Source organism: Sylvia atricapilla, chromosome 9, assembly GCF_009819655.1.
Source record: "Sylvia atricapilla isolate bSylAtr1 chromosome 9, bSylAtr1.pri, whole genome shotgun sequence".
Taxonomy (NCBI): Eukaryota; Metazoa; Chordata; class Aves; order Passeriformes; family Sylviidae; genus Sylvia; species Sylvia atricapilla.
Genome location: NC_089148.1, coordinates 7,943,639 through 7,964,674, shown reverse-complemented (window position 1 = coordinate 7,964,674; position 21,036 = coordinate 7,943,639). Strand labels below are relative to the sequence as shown.

The 21,036-nt window shown below is 50.6% G+C and overlaps 1 protein-coding gene across 1 annotated transcript in view; it reads left to right on the top strand.

Moving 5' to 3' along the window:
- The first annotated feature begins 379 nt into the window (after positions 1 to 379).
- The window catches only part of TNR (tenascin R), a 29,747-nt gene continuing 9,090 nt past the window's right edge, over positions 380 to 21,036 (top strand). The window contains exons 1-15 of the mRNA XM_066324708.1: positions 380 to 999; positions 3,681 to 4,157; positions 4,580 to 4,843; positions 5,639 to 5,754; positions 8,162 to 8,312; positions 10,961 to 11,230; positions 12,959 to 13,144; positions 15,826 to 15,915; positions 16,028 to 16,291; positions 16,939 to 17,205; positions 17,315 to 17,434; positions 17,949 to 18,092; positions 18,741 to 18,860; positions 19,159 to 19,302; positions 19,967 to 20,097. Of these exons, the coding sequence (XP_066180805.1) occupies positions 504 to 999; positions 3,681 to 4,157; positions 4,580 to 4,843; positions 5,639 to 5,754; positions 8,162 to 8,312; positions 10,961 to 11,230; positions 12,959 to 13,144; positions 15,826 to 15,915; positions 16,028 to 16,291; positions 16,939 to 17,205; positions 17,315 to 17,434; positions 17,949 to 18,092; positions 18,741 to 18,860; positions 19,159 to 19,302; positions 19,967 to 20,097 (3,240 nt within the window). The 5' untranslated portion in view covers positions 380 to 503. The remainder of the gene's footprint in view (positions 1,000 to 3,680; positions 4,158 to 4,579; positions 4,844 to 5,638; positions 5,755 to 8,161; positions 8,313 to 10,960; positions 11,231 to 12,958; positions 13,145 to 15,825; positions 15,916 to 16,027; positions 16,292 to 16,938; positions 17,206 to 17,314; positions 17,435 to 17,948; positions 18,093 to 18,740; positions 18,861 to 19,158; positions 19,303 to 19,966; positions 20,098 to 21,036) is intronic.

The following is a 21,036-nucleotide window of genomic DNA, read 5'->3' as shown; positions in this document are numbered from 1 at the left end:
TCCTTCTCCCCCAGGGCCCCTAAATCTTGTGGTTTCTTCTTTCCCTGCTTTCCCATTGCTTGTGGTGTCCTTGGTGGCCAACCCTGTCTTCCCTAGAGGTCACTGTCCTTTGCCCTGCCCTTTGTACTGCCCCTGTGCCCTCAGACCATTGGTTCCTGACTCCTATTTAGGCCTGTGCACAGCACTGGCAAGGTCTTTGTTCCTCGTTTCCCTTCAGGGTGCTGGAATAAACCTCGCTGGAATTGATCACACGAAAGCCCTCCTTGCCTCTCTTTGCTGAGCAAGCCGTGGCATGTGTGATGTGTGGGCTTGACTGCTGTGCCTGAATTTCTCCCCAGGCAGCTTTTCCACAGGAGATGCTTATTGGGAAATAGGTAGCAGCACACCATCCAAAATCACTGCTACATAACACCAACCACGCCCTTTTGCTTCTGTGTTGCCAGGTCCTCCCCGCTCTTGGCTGACCAAGACTGGCTTGGAAGGCTCTTCCCTCTCCCAGGAAAATGGGGACTGATGGTGAAAACCTGGTCCTGAGGAATGTGGTCATCAGCTTCAACTTGCTCCTGCTGGGCGCTGTCCTCAAGCCTTGTGAGTGCCGGCTGGAGGTGACAACAGAGCCGGCGGAGAGGACAGCGGTGGATGAGGCAGGTGGCCTTGCCAACTGCAGCCCACCTATCAAGGAGCAGCCCATGGTCTTCCACCACATCTACAACATCAACATCCCTCTGGACAGCTGCTGCTCGTCCATGTTCAAGTCTTCGGGCGAGGAGGTGAGTTCAGAAGACGAGCGGCTGACAGAGTACACGGAGCAGACCTCCGACAGCGAGAGCCAGGTCACCTTCACCCACAGGATAAACATGCCCAAGCAGGCCTGCAAGTGCTCCACCTCCCTCCCATCCCTGCAGGAGCTGCTGAGCAGGATTGAGATGCTGGAGAGGGAGGTCTCCATCCTCCGGGACCAATGCACCTCCAATTGCTGCCAAGAAAATGCAGCTACAGGTAGTAATGCCATCCTGTTAGCTCTTGCTGGGGACTGAGGGCTTGAGAGAAAGGCAGGAGAAATAATACAAACCCTGATGTTGCCGCTCACAGTGGTGACACAGGAACACCAATGTTTACCCATGATGGGGATGTGCCTTTAGTGAAAAAAATGAGCTAAAGTCCTCTAAACCAGGAAAACCCCTGAGAGGCTTTGATCACTTGAGTGCCCATGCCCCACTTGCTGTAAAAGCTCCATAATGGGGAAAGAGCTGAATCCCCTTTAGGGATGAAATTACAGCTGGTTAGGGGTGAGCAGGGGGATCTCCCAACTCTGCAGTCCTTCCAACACTCTCAACATCTGCCATGGCTTGTGGGACAAGGAGCAGAGATGCTGCTGTCCTAAGCTGTCCCTGGGTTGAAGGCAGCCCCATGGGAGTTGGCAATAAGCCCCTTTATCACTCCCCTTCTTGTAGGGGGAGTGAAGACATCTGAAAAGCTGAGTTTAAAAAAAAATTAAAAAATACATTAAATATGCAAACAAAACCTTAAAAAAAAAAAAAAAAGGTAGACAGTCATCAACATGATATTTCAGCTGTGCTTTTGTGGAGACCTCCAAGAGGCCCCATTGGGGTTACTCCGTGAAAAGCAGCCCCTCATTTCACCTCAGCTGTCCCTCAGGGTCAGGAAAGCAGCATTCAGCTGAAATGAGATTGGTGAGGAAGGTTTGGGCTAGCAGCTGCATTTCCATGGTACAGGAGACAGCATACTGAGTTTTCCTTGTTTCGAGGAAGAGGGGCTGTGTCAAAGGGCATCCATCCCAAATGCAGCCCTGTTCGTGGCTTCAACTCACCAGGGCTCCTTGCAGGGAAGAAAGCACTAAGCAAGGAGAACCACACAGGGCATCTAACCCAGGGGAAAACTGCTTTTCACACCAAGAACAGCAACAGAAAGGAAGAGAAGTTAAAAGCAACCCTTTTACCCCCAATACTCACTGCATTTTTTTTTAAAGTTTTGCAGCTATTAGTTTGATTTTTCCAGTGGTACCTCAACACCTCTATGTGTGGGACATATTAAAATGAAATAGGTGCAACCAATGCTCAGGTCAAGAGTTCCACCAAAGGTGTGTTGGTCAGGGAGGAAGAAACAAGAATAGACACACATCAGGGTGGCTTGAGCTGGCATCTATCATATGGCCAGTGGAAGTCAATGCATTCCCAGCCATGGCTTCAGCCCACATCCCTCCCAATGCCACAGTCATCAGCTGCATTAATAATTAAGACAAAACAGGAAATGGCAGTCTGGGCAAAGTGAGGGTTAAAATCACTTAGGAAATGCCTTGGGAAAAACCTGTTTTCAAGGAATTAATTTGAAACTCTGATGGGCCTATTTGGGTTACTTGCAACATACGCAGACAGTCCCATTAAACATTCATTGCTTGGTGGAGTCCCCATTCCCATCACAGATGTGCTGAGCAAAAACTGGAGTAATTTCATTTATTTTTACCAGAGTTGCTTTCAATTCACTGCACTGCAAAGGAGATCGGCATCCCTACCCCACCACCCAAGGCATTTCCCTGAGGAAAGCCTCCTTCCTCCAGCACACTTATAAGCATCCTCTCTTATCTTTTGATAACTTAACTGGAGGCTGAGATCTGAAGAGATCCTCACTGGCATTCCCAGTATTTGCAGTTTGGATGAGAACTGTCTTGCAAAGTAACCCAAATGGATCTGTCTGGCACGGCATGTAACTGAGCTGCTTTCACACGTGCATCTGCTACATTCTCTGTTGGAAGAGCTGCTTGGAAAAGTCAGCTAGGATGGAAAATTTAGCTGGGAATGGAGTCCTGGGGCTTGGGGGTCTTTGGGGTGCAAAGGTTTCCCATGGTTTGGAAGAAGCACAGAAAGGGTTTCTGCTCTTCTTTGGTTCACATGAGGAAAAGCAGTAAAAATCAGCAAGGAAAAATTAGCCTGCCTGGGATAAACCCTTAGCTGGAGCAATGGCTCTGGTTTAGGAGAAAACAGGGGGGCATAAGCAGTGTCAGTGACTGGTGCCTTCATCACCATCATCCCTCCACACCCCAGAGCATCCTGTGCAAGGCTGCCAGGTAAAGAGGGGACATTGGAGGTGCTGGCCACAGAGCCTGTGTGACTGCTTTTCCACCTCAGTGTGCCCAAAGCCAACAGTTCTGTCTTAATCAGGTTCACCAGGATAGGGATGAAGATGATGTCTCCATACAGGAGGCAGAGAATGCAGATGGGGATCTCTCATCTATAAAAGGAGAAGTGGGTGCACACAAGACCATAGGAGTCACGGCTGGTGCAGAGGGTTTGGTCAGGGAAGGGTTTTTTTTCCAGAAAGAGCTCTAAGGAAGTTCCTATCAACTGAGTGCTGAGTTGGAGAGAAACCAAAGGGAGCACTGCACCACCACAAGGCTGATGGCACCGATAGTTATGGAGGCCACTGCTCCCTAGGGAAAGATCCACCCACACCTACCACGACCCCGTACCACCAATTCTTCCCCTTTCAGCCCTAAAGCCATCAGTTCGCCAGAGCTGGCATGCTCAGAGGGAAGGCTATCCCCCCTTGCCCCACACCTGCCCCCTTCTCCAGCCCTTCAGAGGGCTGACCTGAGACCAAAATTGACCTTTTTTCCACCTCCCACCCGGTGGGTTCTGACCCTCGGTCCTGCATCCTTGCAGGGCAGCTGGATTACATCCCGCAGTGCAGCGGCCACGGGAATTTCAGCCTGGAGTCGTGCAGCTGCGTGTGCATGGAGGGCTGGGCGGGCAGCAACTGCTCCGAGCCCCGCTGCCCCCGGGGCTGCTCCAGCCGCGGCGTGTGCCTGGAGGGCCAGTGCATCTGCGACAACGACTACGGGGGCGAGGACTGCTCGCAGCTCCGCTGCCCCGCCGGCTGCGGCTCCCGCGGGCTCTGCGTGGACGGCGAGTGCGTGTGCGAGGAGGGGTTCACCGGGGAAGACTGCTCCCAGCTGCGCTGCCCCCGCGACTGCTCGGGCCGGGGCCGCTGCGTGAACGGCACCTGCGTGTGCCAGGAGGGCTTCGCCGGCGAGGACTGCTCCAGGCTGCACTGCCCCAACGCCTGCAGCGGCCGCGGGCTCTGCCGGGACGGGCTCTGCGTCTGCGAGGAAGGCTATGACGGGCAGGACTGCTCGGCAGGTAGAGGGGGGACGTGTGACGAGAGCCACACTTGGTATAAGCAAAGGGGTGCCCAGAGTCCCATAGGAGCACCGTGAAGCCTGGGAGAAATCCATACGTGGCACAGTGCATCACTTAGGACACACTGAGACCCCACAGCGTGGCTATCTCCCTGTTATCCCTGTCCCCAAAGGGACACCATGGACAAAAGTTTGGGAGGTGAGCAAAAAGTCAGTGAGGTTCATCCCAACGTGGGGGCTAAACCCTTAGTGCAACAGGTCCTCCTGAGCCTTCACCTTGCTATAGCTGTTCAGACAACTAGACAGTACATAACCCCCAGCCCGTGCCCATATCCCACCAGCAGACCTACACACCCTCTCACAGGAGTGAAGAATAAGCCATGCACGCCCTGACACTGTCTATACCTCTGCCCTTCCCACCAGTGTCTCCTCCTGAAAACCTGCGGGTGACAGGGATCAGCGACAGCTCCATCGAGCTGGCTTGGGACAGCCCTGGGGCAGCCACCGAGTTTGTGGTCTCGTACCAGCCCGCCGTGCCAGGGGGCACCCAGCTCCAGCAGAGGGTGCCTGGGGACTGGAGCAGCATCACCATCACGGATCTGGAGCCTGGTGTTGCCTACAATGTCAGCATCTATGCAGTCATCAGTGACGTTTTCAGTATCCCCGTTACCTCCAAGGTGATGACTAGTAAGTATCCTACCGCATTTGCCGCTTGCTACCCGTGTATTCTGAGGGAATGCTCAAGCTGGCTCACTTTCTCCATAAAACCCTTCTAGCAGCACAAACTTGAGCCTTAAAAAAAAAAAAATTGTATCTGTGTAGGGATATAGGAAAGGAGGAAATGTGTCCACCCTCTTCAGAAAGACTGTGTTTGGATGAAAACCTGGATGTCTAAAAAGAAGAAAAAGTTTCTAGAGTTTGATTGAAGCCCACAGAATGTGGCCCAAAATGTTACATTCTTTTCCTCAGAGAAAATACTACAATATAACACGGAAATCTCAGGTTCTCCTCCCACTCCTGAACAGATAACTCCCTGTGATGATTCCCTGTGACACAGGCAATAGTGCAGCAAGAGGGGATGCTGCTGTGCCTCAGGAGAAACACAGTCCTGACCAGGACCATGATGCACAGAGGAAAACAACAGTAATCAAGCTGTAATGCCAGCTTCCAGAAGGGTTTCTTGGAAACTAAGGATACAGAGGGCAGGGAAAAACCAGAAACTATCCAGACACCTGTTTGCAACCCCATCATTCACTTGTTCACATTATAGTGCAGTGGGATGCTTCAGTGTCCATAGGCCAGGCATTTCCCTCTTTTCCCTCCAACCCAAGTGCAGCAGGGGAAAAGGAGTTTTGCTAACAGTTACCAAAAGTTTCCTTGTTTTTGTTGCCCAGACAACAAAATACCCACAGGGAGCAGGGTGGGTGCAACAGCATGTGCACACCCACCCCACTCTGCTCACCACCCCCTGCTCCCTTCCAGGCCTCGCCACACCGCAGGGGCTGAAGTTCAAGACCATCACAGAGACGACAGCAGAGGTGCAGTGGGACCCCTTCTCCTTTCCCTTCGACGGCTGGGAGATCAGCTTCATTCCCAAGGTACTGCTGCCACACCCATGGCATTGCAGAGTAGACCCAGGCACCCTGAAAGCACCCAGTGAGTGGATCCTAAATCAGTTTCTAATTACCCCCTTCCCAAAATACCCAGCCTGTGTTTGTCATTTGTGTGCTGCACATTAGACTCCCCCAGACACTGCCAACCTGCATTTCCCCATTAGTTTTTTGTGTCAAGCCATACATGTCCTCAAAGAAATGTCCCCCAAAAAATCCAGTGATGGGAAAAAAACCTTCCAGCCTTGCTGCCTCTTCTTGTTGAACCCTCTTTTTCCTTTCCATCTCCTTTGCAATGACTTTCTCTTCCTCTTCCTCGCCCTGCTCTCTACACTAAGCTCCCCAAAGCAGCCTGGATCAAAGTGAGCAGCTGCTGGCTCTCAGACAACAACCTTCAACATCCCCGAGTCACATGCACGCTTAATTCCTGCCATGGAATTTTAATCGCAGTGACGAGCAGGTAGAAATCGTGCCAGAAAAGATGAAAGGATAAAAAATGTTGCCCTAAATACCCCGTATTTTCTGTGCGCAGCAACAAAAATTGTACATCAAGTATTTTATCTATATTCATAATTTCTACACCATTTAGCCATAAGTATAGCTTCAATTGTATTATGGAGCCTCTTTACAAGAGTATTCAAGCCCCAGCAGTAAAAGAAATGCTGATTAAGGGCTCAATTATGATGTTTTCACTTGTACAAAACCTTCACTGGAATCAAAGGCAGCTCTGGGCAGTGGAGAACTGCAGAATTTGGCCCCAAAGTTTTAAGTACTCTTAACTATAAAGCATCGTTGCACAGCACAAAGCAAGGACCCAATTGCCTTAAATAACTCAATCCTCTCATTTCCAAAGAGTTGCTGGAAGATTCTTGATGTAATGTTGGCTACATCCACATACAAATTGTGCCAGAATTTGAAGCTCAGGTAATGTAGGTGTAGACCCTGGGATAATTTTCAGTCACAGTCAGGTGATCATTCAGGATTAAAGCTCAAAAATACAGCAATATCAGAGAAAAGCTTTTGGTAGGAAAAAATAGCTCTTTCAAACATTTCACTGTTACTCAGGAATTAAGCTGAACAGCACCTCCCTGAAGCAGAGAAATGCAAACCATTGGTTCTCTTTTCTGTTTTTAAGCTTAAACATAAAAATACATGGAAATGTTTGGGGATTTAAAGTCAGAGAAGATGCAAAAGGATGACTGTTCCTGGATGCAGGGTCTTGGGTAGGGAAGGGATGTAGCTCACTGGCCTTTAAAGTTCTCAAATCCACGAGTCAAAACATAAAGTCACAGTCATTCTCCTGCACATCAGCTGCCAAAATTGGTCTCTCTTGAGTCTCCATCATTGGCTTTTCCCCTAAAATTAGACAGAGGGTGCTGTGTCCTTTACACTGCCCCACAAGCTTGCTTGGGTACATGCAAAACATTGCCACACCCCAACCAGCCCAAAAGCCATTCCCAAAGGCTAAAAATAACAGTTATAACTGCAGCGTCACAGCCTCTGTGAGAAAAATGGACCTCCCTGTCTCCCCAAAACTGGGTAAGAATATGCTAATTTGGTCCTCAGCAGCTCAAAGAGGATGCTTGCAGCTTTCTGCAGAGCTCTTTCCACCTTCCATGGTCTCCAACGATGCTCTCACCACCACAAAAGCTGGGTCAGGCAGGATTGCCCATCTGCTGCCTGGACTGGGAATGGGGTGGGAAAAAGACAAAGAGAAGACAGATTTAGCAAAGAAAATTAGGAAAGGTAAAATGGCAATTGATGGTTAAAATGGAAGATTTCCTGTTTAATGAGAAAAGAGATGAATATTAATTGAGAGTTATGTGCAAAGATTTGTTTAGCATGTTATTAGCAAAGACAGCAGCAAGAAAAGATCCTTTGTCCAAACCCTGTCAGGAAAGATGACGTGCAGTTGTTTAAAGCCTTACAGCTTTTCAGGGCAAAACTGCAAGGCACAAATGAGTGTACTAAAGATAGTTAAAAAGCAGGGGACAGCAAAATAAAGACCTCACAGCTTCATACCTATACATCAGCAACAAAAGGCTCCTGGCACCTGAAGAGCAGGGAAAACAAGTCTAGCCAAGGCTTTGGTTTAATCATCTTCCCTCTTCTGGAGAACAGCAGAGGCACAAATGGCAAAATAAAGAAGCTGGGGAGGGAGGAGGGATGGGGAGGGTTTTGCAGCCTAACAACGTGAGTACTCCACGCTTGATGGGTGACTTTACCCCAGGTTTCTCCCTCTATGGCCGGGTGTGCCAAGGTGACAATGTGATTTGGGGATGCAGAGTGGGCCGTGGAAGGATGCAACATGGGGGAGCACCTCCTCTCCGTGCATCAGTCCCCCCAAAACACCGGTTGCTGGGGGAGGGTTAATGCTGATTTCATTCCCTGACAGAATAATGAGGGTGGTGTGATCGCCCAGCTCCCCAGCAGCGTCACCACCTTCAACCAGACGGGGCTGAAGCCAGGGGAGGAGTACACTGTGACCCTTGTGGCCCTGAAGGACCAAGCCAGAAGCCCTCCCACCTCCGACAGCGTCTCAACCCGTGAGTGAACCTGCCCTGGGGGCAGCACAACAGTGCCCAGGGTTTGGTCCCGAAAATAAAGCCCCGTCAGCAAGAGCAGCTTGCACTGCATGGGCAGGGATGAAGCTGACAGCGCCCAGGTGCCCAAACATTGCAGCAACAGCTGCCTCATGCAGTATTTTGTCCCTTTCTCTTTTAAATTACTACAAGTGCAGAAAGCGTGGCGGGGTTAATGGGGTTGGGAGTGAAGACTCAGTTCTGCTTTTATTGTATATCTGGATAAAGTATTCTTCTCTGCTAATCTCACATTTTGGAGGCTGGATGCCCTCAAGAAATATATCTACAAATGAATTACTTGCTCATATATAACAGATTAAAACTCCCACCTGCTTTTGTGCCCTCAACTTCCACCTATTCAGACTAATCAGGCAGCAGGGCAGGGAGCCAGGAGCAACGGCGTGTCCCCTCCTAACCAATTTGTTTGGCCACTCACTGGTCAATCATGTAGACCGGAGAAAATTCAGCTGAGTCTTCCTGCTGGAGGAGATGCAGTAATGGGCAGAGCTCACGGGGGAGAAGAGGCTCTTCACACCAGATCGCTTGCAGTCTGCCTTGAAAGCCAGGCAGACGTCTACTGCCTCCATCTGAGCTGTTCCAAAAGGAAACAGCACTTAAATAGCTGCCGGAGGGTTGTACTGAGGTGCTGCTAATTGAGGCAGCGGTGAGAGTGAAGGGAGGGTCCCTCCACCGCAGCAGTTTGTTGCAGGTCTGAGCTTCCCCAGTACAGTTCGCTCCTCCTGCTTTGCCGCCGCTTTCAGCTCGACGTGGCTTAATAGAGACATCTCCCGGTCAAGCCCGAAACTTCCTTTCCTTGGGAAGTCAGCAAAAATAGAAGCTGGTACTTCAAACTCAACGGCTGACCTTTGCAGGGAGTGCAGGTGGAGTGGTGGATCTGTGCTCCGTGAAGGCATCCCTGTGCTGGCATGTCTGCCTCCTCTGCAGCACCCCCAGAGCTTTATCCCCATCACCCCTGTTCTTCCTCAGCACCCTGTGCCAGGATCAGGCAGCAAAGGCATGGTTTTATGCCACACAGCTAAGTGGATCACCTGGATGACTGGACAGCATGAAGTAGTTGGAGACTGAGGGAGTGCATGACCTGGTCCTGGCCAAGTTGGACAGCCAGCTCCAGCTGAACACTGGGCTTCCCAGCTGTGTTCCCTCCTCTGCTGCCCTCAGACCTTACCTCACTACAATTTCCTCCAGGTCTTTTTCCAAGCCTCCCTGCTCCTCCCCACCCCTGCTCACATGCTTGTCCCCCAGAACTTCCATCCCTGAGGTGCAGCATTCGGCAGACCCTGATTTTATACTGTCATTTTCTAAGATATGCAGTATATTAGCTATATATACATGTGATATAGTCTAAATTACAGAACCAAAGTGGGCTTTTTCACCCACCTTGTGACCATTTAAGTGATAAAACAGGCTGCCCAGCAGGCTTCATGCATGAGCACTGCCATGGCACAAGGAGAGATGGCAAAGCTTGGCTCCATCCTTGCGTCCATCCATCCATCAATGCATCCATCCATCCATCCATCCATGCCTGTAGTGGTTAAATCCTGCTGGACTCAAAGCATCCATCAGCCAGGCTTGAGCCCAGGATGTCCAAAGATTGAGTACTGGGGGATGTGGAAGAAGGAAGGACCCAAATCTCTGGGGAGAAACAAACAAACAAAAAAAAAAGGCAGAAATGTCCAAAAAGGTCTCCCAGTAGATCCTTGGTATAAATTTTGTATAACCTTTGGTATAACCTTTTTCTGAAAGGTTTTTTGGACATCCACCATAGCCCCACACCCAGCAAGTTATGAAGTGAAGACTCAGCAGAGCAGTTGCATTTTCTCCTCTCTTCCCACTGCCATGGCACCAACAGCTTTATGAGCTGATCCCTCAGTTTAAGGACAAATCAGGAGCTGGCACCAAAGCAGGAACATTTCTAGAGATTTTTCTCAGTTCTCAACGCTTGGACCTTGTCCTTGGCCCCACGTTATTTAACACATTGTCAACACCTTTCAAAAGACATAATACTGTTGCTGATAAATTCTGCCAATGATGGAAAGGCTCAGAAAAGAGTAAATTGAGTAAAAGAACATCAATAAAAATTGTTTGGATAGTTTAAAAAATTGGGCACAAAGGAAAATTACGTGTTTTTCAGAGCAAAAGTACAAGCAGCTATCTAAGAGCAAAGAGCAGTTAGATACAGGAGTTTTATATCCTGGGAAATACCACCTTAAAAAACCAAGGCGGAATTATTGCTGACAACCAGCTCAAGAGAAGGGCATGACTTGCATTATAGCTGTAATGGGTATCAATGAGACAGCTGCTGGGTCCTGCTCTGGTGTTCACAGAAAGTGGAGAGGGCTCAGGAAAGAGCCAGATTGGGACAAGGGACTGGGAGCCCAAGAGGACCAAACCCCCTAAGTGTCTTGGGGTCAGGGTCATGTCTCTTGCCCACGCCCCCTCTCTCCCTTGCCCCCAGACACTAATTCCAGCCCCTCTGACGGTCAGGCTGAAGCATCCCCAAAATCTCTGTGTCCCCAAAGCTTCCACCTTTCCCCATCCAACTCTCCCAAAATAACAGGTGCCCGTTTCCCTCCCCACCTCCCCCTCCGCAGTCATCGACGGCCCGACGCAGATCCTGGTGCGGGACGTCTCGGACACGGTGGCCTTCGTGGAGTGGACGCCGCCGCGGGCCAAGGTGGACGCCATCGTGCTGAAGTACGGGCTGGCGGACGGGGAGGGCGGCAGGACCACCTTCCGCCTGCAGCCCCCCCTCAGCCAGTACTCCCTGCAGGCCCTGCGCCCCGGCGCCCGCTACCACCTCGCCGTCAGCGCCCTCCGGGGTGCCAACGAGAGCCAGCCCGCCTTTGCCCACTTCACCACAGGTAGCTAAGCTGGCCTTGCTGGGACAACTGCTGTGAATTTTCTGGCAAGCCCGGGCTTGCTGCCCATCTTGCTGCAGGTGGGCTGTCCCTGTTTGATCTGCAGAAAAACAGAGGGCTTTTTGCATCTGGGGGTTTAGTGATGCCTGGTTTTTCCCCTGACACAGGTGAGCTGGGGTTTAATGAGGCGTGCTAGGAGGAAGAAGTGGAATGAAAGCACAATGGTTAAAATGCAGGTTTGAATGGAGACACCTGAATGCAGGTGCCTTGCATCCCGTCACGGAGTAAGGCAGAGCAAATGATTCGGCTCACGCTAAAATACACACCCTAAAACTGCCCTTTGCCCCCCTGCTGGTAGGGGCTGTTTAGCCACTAAGCCTCCAGTGCAAAAGGCCCTCTTTATCCCCTGTGCCCCACAGGGATGCTCACATGGTCCCCAGGGCAGTCCAGGCGAACCCAGACGGCAGTGACGAGCCATGGATGGACTCAACCCCCCATATTTAGATGATAAGCCCCAAGCCAACCCCATCTTGGCCATGTCTTGCTGCAACATGAAGGCTGAACCTGCCTGGGACACTCATCCCCACCAACTCCAGTGCCTGTTCAGACCCACAGCTTAGAACTCTAGAACTCAGCAGTTTATGCCCTTAAGAGTACCCATAGCTCAATGCACAATTCTTGAAAGCACCAAAATGCTCAGCACAGGTCTGAATTCAAGGTGACACTTGCTCCCACTCAGCATCAAGAGCCAAGGCAGGTGCCTTGACCAAGGAATCAGCAGTCAAGCAGCTGAAACCAGCACAGCCAGAAACATGGTTATCTTATTTTATATCTTCTCTGAACACCCTAACTGGTCAGTAAAACTTCAATTAGTTAAGCCTGCAGATAGCTAACATATTTAATTTACTGTGCCATAAAGGAGGAGTCAGAGCTTGTTTTCTGTGCTGGTTTATGGTATATAAATTATTTTTCATGTACATTACTGCTGGATATGAGGTTCCTACTGTAATAACTGTGGTACGTGAATTGTATGTGTACATATCTCTGTAGATAAATATTTTGGACTAGATGCTTGCCCCAACTGATTTGCTGCACTGGCCTTCCTCACTTTATTGCTAAAAGGCAACATAAAAATTCCCCCCCAAACTCAGATCCATCACCATTACCCACTGTGTGCTGGTGCCCAGCCTCAAGCTGTTGCTCACCAGAGGGGTTTATTGTACAAACCAGAGCAGATTCAGTACACAGCCTAAGCAGCACCAATAAACAAACCCTTTGGGCAATTTCTGAGTGTGAATGAGCCTGTAAAGATGCTCAAGGTTTTCTTCTAAGTGCAGTTCAGGCCAATGCATGGCTACTTACAGAGCCCTTTTCGTCTTACTCACAGTGCCTTAATTTCTTGTACTCTAATATGGGGGGGAAGAGTTTTCTTTTAAAAAAAACCATGGAATTAGCTGCCAAACCAGCTTACTGAGGATGCTGCGAGTGCCCAGCATTTGCATCACTCTCCCGAGTGGCACTCCGCAGTCTGCGCTGAGCAGGAAGCGAGAGCAAATATTCCAGCCCTTCCTGCCAGGACATGCTCTGGGGAGGAGGGGACACACGCGGGACCTCCTGGATGTCCCACCCCGGCAGCCCCGCGCTGGTGTCTCACTGCCACCGCGCTGGTGGCAGGGCTGCGGGGTGTGTTCCCGGCGGTGAGACGGTGCCTCTCTCCCTTGTGTCGCGCAGAGATCGATGCCCCCAAGAACCTGCGGGTGGGCTCGCGGAGCCCCGGCAGCCTCGAGCTCGCCTGGGACAACAGCGAGGCCGAGGCCCACAGCTACAGGCTGGTCTACAGCACCCTGGCCGGGGAGCACTACCACGAGCTCCTGGTGCCGCGCCACACCGGCCCCACCACCCGCGCCACCCTGGCAGGTATGCGTGCACCCACGTGCCCTTCCTCTCCCCTCATCCTCCTCCCCTCCAGCAGGCAGGGCAATGGAGAACCCAAATCAGCACCAAGACTCGGTAGCCCTTGTGCTGGCACGTTGTTTTGGGGTTTACTGGCGAGAAGGTTTTCCTTGGGATAGAGCTCATTTTCCCCTGTGTGGGTCTGGGGGCACCCCTCCAAGTAATGCACCTTCAGCAAGGATCTGTGCGGGTAGCAAATAGAGCTGGCAAGCAGCAAAGTGAGAAATGAGAAGTCTGTTCAGGCTGATCTACAGGAAAATATTATTCCACCCTTCTCTTTTCTGCTTGCTTGGAAAGAGCCCTGGGTGATGATGCCCCGTGGGCAGTGATGGGGAGCCAGGCTGCCTGAGTTTTTTGCCTTTTTCCAAATTGAGCTCAAAGCAGATCCAAATATAGAGATGCTGGTTTAAGTAGTACATTATTCAGGCCAGCACAGGGGCTACGAACACCACCCACCTCTCACTACCAGGAAAGCCCCAAACACCTTATGCAGCAACACAGCAAAGCACCATGTGAGATGTGATTTCCTTGTTTGATTAGAACTGCTTACCCTATGGATTTGCTGCTCCAGTGGCATATTTTGAGCAAAGAAAATAATTAAATGCAAAAATTTTCTCTCGTTCATCTTGAAGTTCTTCAGTAGTGCAGGACATCAGGTTCTACCATGCTGACTTTCTGCTTTCCCAGGACCTTCAAGGGCTCAGGAATCTGCCATATAGAATTATAGGAGAGAGTTCAGTGGAAAGGTCAAAAGTTAAGTTACGGGCACAGCAGCAGAGTCACAAGAAAAGCTGGAGGGCAGCAAGGCAATTTGAGCAGTTATCTTGAAAGATGTGGAATGCAGAAGTTAGGGCTGGTTTCTTCTGTGTTTGTCATGAGGATGCTTGGGGAGAAGTAAGATGAGATCAGAGACTCAGTGCTGGACTCCTGCTAGCTTTCCTTTAGGACTTTTATTGGCTTTGTAGGTGAGAAGAAGCATTAAAAATGGGCCAAATCCCCCTCCCTGGGCAGAGGCACAGCAGTGACACACACTGCGATGATGTCCATTGCCTGACTTGAGCTTGCCTGGGAGTATGTGGCAGCCTGAAGGCTCTTGTTTTTCTCCATAAAACTAAAAAAGCTGCCAAGGCTCTGGCAGACTCAGGCAAGGCTGCAAGAAACCCAACCAGAGCAAGCTGCAAAGATGCAGATTCTTAAGTTAATTGCAGAGAGTGATTTTTATATAGTGCCTCCATCATCATGCAAGTGCATTGCTTCCAGTCCCCAGGGTACTATGTAATGAACAAACCAATTTAAAAAAACCCAACCTAGTCATAGCAGAAAGTAATGAAAAAAACATTCCGCTAGCAAAAAAAAAACAATTATGATAGTCATAGTGTGGATGACACATGAGCCTCTCCCATAGCTCCATTGTGTACAGAGTAGTCATGTCCTCCAGTCTTGTTGGATGCTGTGCAAAACCCATTGGGTTTTTTCCCCTGTCACCCAGGACATGGTGGGATCCATGGTATAGAAACAGGCAGCAATTCTTTCAGCCAGTCTCATCTACCTGCAGGAAAAGCAGTGAGGAATGGCACTGAGCAGAGCATATAAAAGATTTAAGCTTAAAAATGCAGCAAGCCTGGCCCTGACCCATAGTCTCTATTAAAAATCAGCATTTGCACAGAAATAACTATAATTTTGCTTGTCCCAAAAGAGCTGGGGAAAAGGTTTATATCCTCCTGCTCATTTCTTCCTTCTCCTTCCGTTCTGCCAGGCTCTTCTTTCCAGAATACTTTTGACACATATTGAGCAGGGCCAAGGGGGTCCATCCTCTCCCCATCACCAAGACTGCACTGTAGCAAGAGAAAAGCAGGGGAGGAGAGTGTCCTTCTCTCCTGACCTCTTGGGAAAGGTTTTGGTGGCTCCAGGGGATGCTGCCCCTGGGCAAGGCATGGTGAGGCTGAGCTGGAGAGTTTATGGCTTTTTCTAACTTTGTGGGAAAGATCATGAAGCAGAGGGAAGAGGAGAATAAAGCCACCAGCAGCCAAGCAGAAGTGACAGGCAGAGAGGCAAGAGATACCCCATGGAGATAAAGCAGTGCTAAAGGAAAGGAGCTGGAGGAGCTCGATTCCAAAGTTCCTTGAGAGAGGCACCTCAGGATATGTCTACCCCAAGGAACAGGATTGATTCAGTTCCCACAAAGACTGCACCTTTCCCAATTAATGTGCATTTCATTTACTCCGCATAATTTATTTCTCTCCAAGACACCAACCCTGTGACAATATTTGCTGTTGCATCACTTTGGAGAAAAATAAAGGTACTTTATCGTTCCCATCTCAGCTCACACACACAGGAGATTCTGTCTCACTGCCAGCAATTACAGCAGACCTCAGCAACAACTTTTAAAAACGGTTTGTTTCTGAGCTAAAATAGTCCAAATTTCCTGTCCAAAGGCATCCACAGGGCTTTTCAAAAAGGTTCAGCTCTTCTGCAATGTGCAGAGGAACTGCTGACCCGTGGGAGAGCTGCTAACCCCAGGGATGCTCTGGAGGGTCCTCCCCTGTCCCCACCTGTGGGAAGTGGAAGAAGGGGTCACACACCCTGAGGTCGCCCTGCCAGGTGCTGCTCTCAAACTCCTTCATGTTCTTTGCACTCCCTGGTAGATCTGGTGCCGGGAACGGAGTATGGCATTGGGATTTCAGCCGTGATGGACAGCCAGCAGAGTGTGCCAGCAACCATGAATGCCAGGACTGGTGAGTTTGGCCCCACTGCCTGCTCCAAGCACAGCTGGCTCCTGTGGCTCAGATGCCCCCATAGGACAGTCCGTGCATGGGAACAAAGATCTGCACCAACCCTCTCCCACAGAGCTTGACAGCCCCCGGGACCTCGTGGTGACAGCCTCCACTGAGACGTCCATCTCACTGGCTTGGACCAAAGCCACGGGTCCCATCGACCACTACCGCATCACCTTCACCCCTGCCTCAGGGATGGCCTCGGAAGTGACAGTGTCCCAGGAGGAGTCCCAGCTCACCCTCTCGGAGCTGGAGCCTGGGACAGAGTACACCATCTCCATCATCGCTGAGAGGGGACGGCAGCAGAGCCTGGAGGCCACTGTGGATGCGTTCACAGGTAGAGAAACACAAGCTGAGATGGTGGCAAGGGCACACAGACCTTGTTGGCATCTCTGCCAGCCCACTGTGGCCCTGGCACCAAAACCCTTGCGGTGGTGATGGGGATGAGAGCTGGGGTCAGTGTGTCCACAGTGGAGCAATTGACCTCAAAAGGAGGATGGCCCTAACAATGTGGTGGCACAATCCCTTTGGCCAGCAACACTGAACACACTTGTTTTGCTGGAGGCTCCCAAAAGGACAAGATAGAATTGGGGAAAACAGACAGCCCTCTGCTGTCCTCTGTGGTCAGGGTAGCCTGTGTGTTCATAAGAAGAAGAAATGAAGCCTTGGGGAACCTCACTATGACCTCTGGCTGAAAAGTCTGCTGTCATGAAATGCAGACAACACATACCATCTGTTGTGGCACAGTTCCATCACCCACCATATGGGTCTGGGATGGAGGATGTTTGCAGGTGGAGCTGAGAAAAGCACTATTTTTCCCCTCCTGGTTCTGCCTCTTGATCCCAGCACAGTTTCAGATCAATGGAGAGCCCAGCTCTTCAGCTTTCCCATCTTTTTTAAGTATTTCCATACAAGCACTGAGAAGAACGTGGATGTAAGGATCTGCAGATGGTTGGGGTTGCATCTCTCCTCTCCATCTTCCAGGTGTTCGGCCCATCTCACAGCTGCACTTCTCCCAGCTGACATCCTCCAGTGTGAATGTCACATGGAGTGACCCATCCCCACCAGCAGATCGCCTCATCCTCACCTACAGCCCCCGGGATGAGGAGGAGGAACAGCAGGTCACACTGGATGGCACCCACAGGCACACCAGCCTGACGGGCTTGCAGCCGTCCACCGAGTACCTGGTGTCACTGGTGGCCGTGCACGGCACCATCAGCTCTGAGCCTGTCGTGGGCTCCATCACAACAGGTACCACGGGACACCCCCCACCAGGCATGGGACATCACCAGGGAGGGCAGGCAGGGGCACGGGGAGTGGACCTGCCTCCCACAGCTTTTCTTTGTGCTCCATCTCACAGGGATGGATGCACCGAAGGACCTCAGGGTGGGCAACGTCACCCAGGAGTCCATGGTGGTCTATTGGAGTGCTCCCATCGCTGCCTTCGACCACTATAGGATATCCTACCGTGCTGCCGAAGGTAACGGGCCAGAACACTCCTGTTCATGCCCTGAGCTCACAGCTGCCAACCCTCCCTCCATCCAGTAGCCCAAGGAAGTCACTAGGGCACCCTCACCCAGGCAGCATCTCAGTGCCTTGGGCAAAGCGACCACTAACTGGGATTGCCTACAGGGCAGAGGATGGGGTGTCTGGGATGAGAATGGGAAGGGACCACTGCAGCCAGCTTAGCACAGAGGGGCACCTGGAATGGCCTCTAGCAGTGCCCTCCCTAGAGATGGTTAAATTCAGGGCTCAATCCTGAAATCCCACCTCCCTCATCTGCTTCGACCACCTTATCTCCCTTGGCCCCAGTTTTGTTGATAATGCTGAAAAGGCCAGGCCAGCAGAGTGATGGGCACACAGGAGTGCACCTGCAGGCACAAACCCCAGTTACCTCCATTGTCTTGTGGAACTGCCCTCCCTTCCCAAGCTCCTCCTGAGCCCCAGGGATGGGGCCAACCATGACGTCAAAGCTCTTGGCTCCATCTCTGCAGGGAGGACAGACAGTATGGCCATCTCCAGGGATGCCACCGAGTTCATCCTCCAGGACCTGCAGCCTGCCACCAAGTATGAGATTGGGGTGAAGAGCGTGCGGGGCCGGGAGGAGAGTGAGCTGGCCTCCATCACTGCGTACACAGGTGGGAAGGAGCTCTTGGTGGGCAGGGAACAATCAAACAGTATCAGGTCTAGCCCTGCCCAGGGCTGGCAGTCCCTGCTTGCACTAATACTCAGGTGACTGAGAGCAAGCTGGACCTCACACCAGCCGGATGCAAGCTGGAGATGATAAGCAGGGCTCACAAGGGCTCAGTGTCGGCTTTTGAAGTATGTCTCGGAAAATTTTATCCCAAATATGCATGGGTAGTCATGGGTAACAGTGATAAACCTGTATACTAGGCACAGGGAAGCCAGAAATATGAAGCTGGGCAATCATGACAACCTTTCCTAAACAGAGTACAGATTTCCAGAAATAATCCCTCGGGAAGCCCTGTCACAAACAGCATCTGCTGCAAGAATAAAACCTGCTGTCCTCAGACTCCTCAAAACCTAAAGAAAACCCCTAACATGCCAGACTGGGCATCAAGAAAAGAGTGGACGAACAGCCCAGCTAGCAGAGTAGCACAAGCTATGACATCTCTACACTTCCGCCTGGGCAGCAGTAACTCCTGTGCAGGCACATGTGTCTGGGCAGCAGGACAGGACATAGAGTGATACGTCACAAGAAGCCCTTCCAGTTCATAGTCCAGTCTCCTACTGCCTCTGACTCTCTGGATCTCTCCCCCATGCAGCCATGGATGTCCCCCTGGGGGTCACGGCCACCAACATCACTCCCACCGAGGCGCTGCTGCAGTGGAACCCGCCGCTGTCGGAGGTGGAAAGCTACGTCCTCATCCTTACACGTCGTGCAGGTACTCCAGGGGTCTGTTTCAGCTCACCCCAACCTCTCTCCCATCCCAAAGCCCAGGGCTCAGTGGGTGCCCTTAACAAAGGGAGTAGGGAAGGAGCCCTTGCCTTGGGTTTTATAGGGAATGTAGGAAAAATTAGACCACCCTTCAGACTGAACAGCACCATTACAGCTCAGCTGCTGCACAATATCTTAGGATGTTTCATCAATAGAAATGCTTTTATCCATGAGGTCATATCCACAGACACATTTTGGAGAGCCACCCTGAATGTCTACCCTAACTCATCCCTTTTTGTTTACAGTTGCAGGAGAAACAATTCTGGTGGATGGAGACAACCAGGAGTACCAGTTGACCAACCTGCTGCCCAGTACCACCTACACAGTCTCTATGTATGCCACCAGCGGGCCTCTCACCAGCCAGACCATCAGCACCAACTTCACTACTCGTACGTACAATCACTTCCCTCACTCCTCATCCCTAGCCATGCTTCCATCCCAGGAAAAGCAGCCAGCAAGGCTGAGCTGAACCTCTTGCTACATAGTGTGGGTGTAGAGGTAGCCATGTGCCAAAAGGACACAAACACCAATCCCAAATACCAGTGTAGGGCAAAACACAAGAACAGAATTTTAATCAACAAGCATCAACCATTATTTTAATTCTTTTAACATCCATCCATCCGTTCGTTCATCCATCCATCCATCCATCCATCCATCCATCCATCCATCCATCCCTTTCTTTTGATGATTTCTCCTGGATGTGGTTTCCTGAGCAGACCCCTGACCAGGTCTTTTTTTTGCCCAAGGCCATAGTCCAAAAGAACAAAACAACCCATTTTGCTCACAAACAGCCTGACATGTCCCATAGCACATGAATTTTACAGTTGTTACCCTTACAATGGCCACAGGTAGAGGAGGACGTCGAGGGTTTGCAGAGCTCTCTATTCAAGACTGGGGATGGGTGATGAGGTCTTGACACTGAGGGTGAGGATTGACTTTGGGCTGTAGCTCTATGTTGTAACGTTGAATCTCAGCATACTGAGTTCAGAACCAAGCCTGAGGTGGTTGTGTGTCAGCAATTGTACTTCCCTTGGACCCTATCCGCTCTTGCAGTTTTGGATCCTCCAACAAATCTGACAGCCAGTGAAGTCACACGGCGGAGCGCCCTGCTGTCCTGGGTTCCTCCTGTGGGAGAGATTGAGAATTATGTCATGACCTACAGATCCACTGATGGCAGCAGGAAGGTGAGTGAGTCCTCACACAAAAGAGGCTCTTTAAGTCAGGGAATAATAAGACCATGGCAAAACAAGCAGGAGGAGCCATACAAAGCAAAAGAACAATGCTCACTGACTCATGGAGACCAGAACAGCAGACACTACTTCCCGCTAAGCAGGATGATGGCAAAAAGCAAGAAGAGATCGCCTAAGGCAAAATGATTATGCACACCTACTGGTCTGGGCATAGAGGGGTTACCTGGAAAATTTGGAGGAACAGGAGAAATTCACAGCTTGTGAAATGCAAGCTGAGGCAAGAGAATATTTTTCTGCAGAGATGCTAAAAATGCCATTTGCCCTTCCTGCAAAAAGGAAGATAGGCACAGACAGCTAATTAATTCTGCAGTATAATACATTTGATTATTTAGTGAGTGTGTGCACATCTGCCTGTCTGGAGGAGCTGCAACAAACACTATCAGAAATACGTCATGGCAAATAGTCCGGTTTCCTTTGCTGGTGTGATTGGCTTGCAGCAGCCAGAGGATAATAGCTTTGCAGAAGGGATTCAATAATCCTCTGTGGCACTGGCCGACAACCAGAAAAATTAACATGACAGGAATCGACGGAGTCAAAACTGGTTGATAACCAGGTTTGGCCAGCTCTATTCCTTGTGCTGCCTGGACAATCAGTCAGTACTTATACTGAGAGGCACACAGGTCCCAACAGACCCAGCAGACAGAGGACACAGACTGCAAACATTTAAATCCATCTCCAAACCAGGTTGCTTTCCCCCACCCAAACCAATCTGAAATGTTGACTGTATTGACTGGTCTCATGTTCACTCAGTCCAGGGGTTTAAGCAGTGATGCAATGCTCCTCAGCCAGGCTCCAAGGGCTGCGGTAGTTTGGGGCTTCCCTTCCCTCCTCACTTGCTCTTTAGGCTCCCTATCACTTTTCTCATCTGTTGCT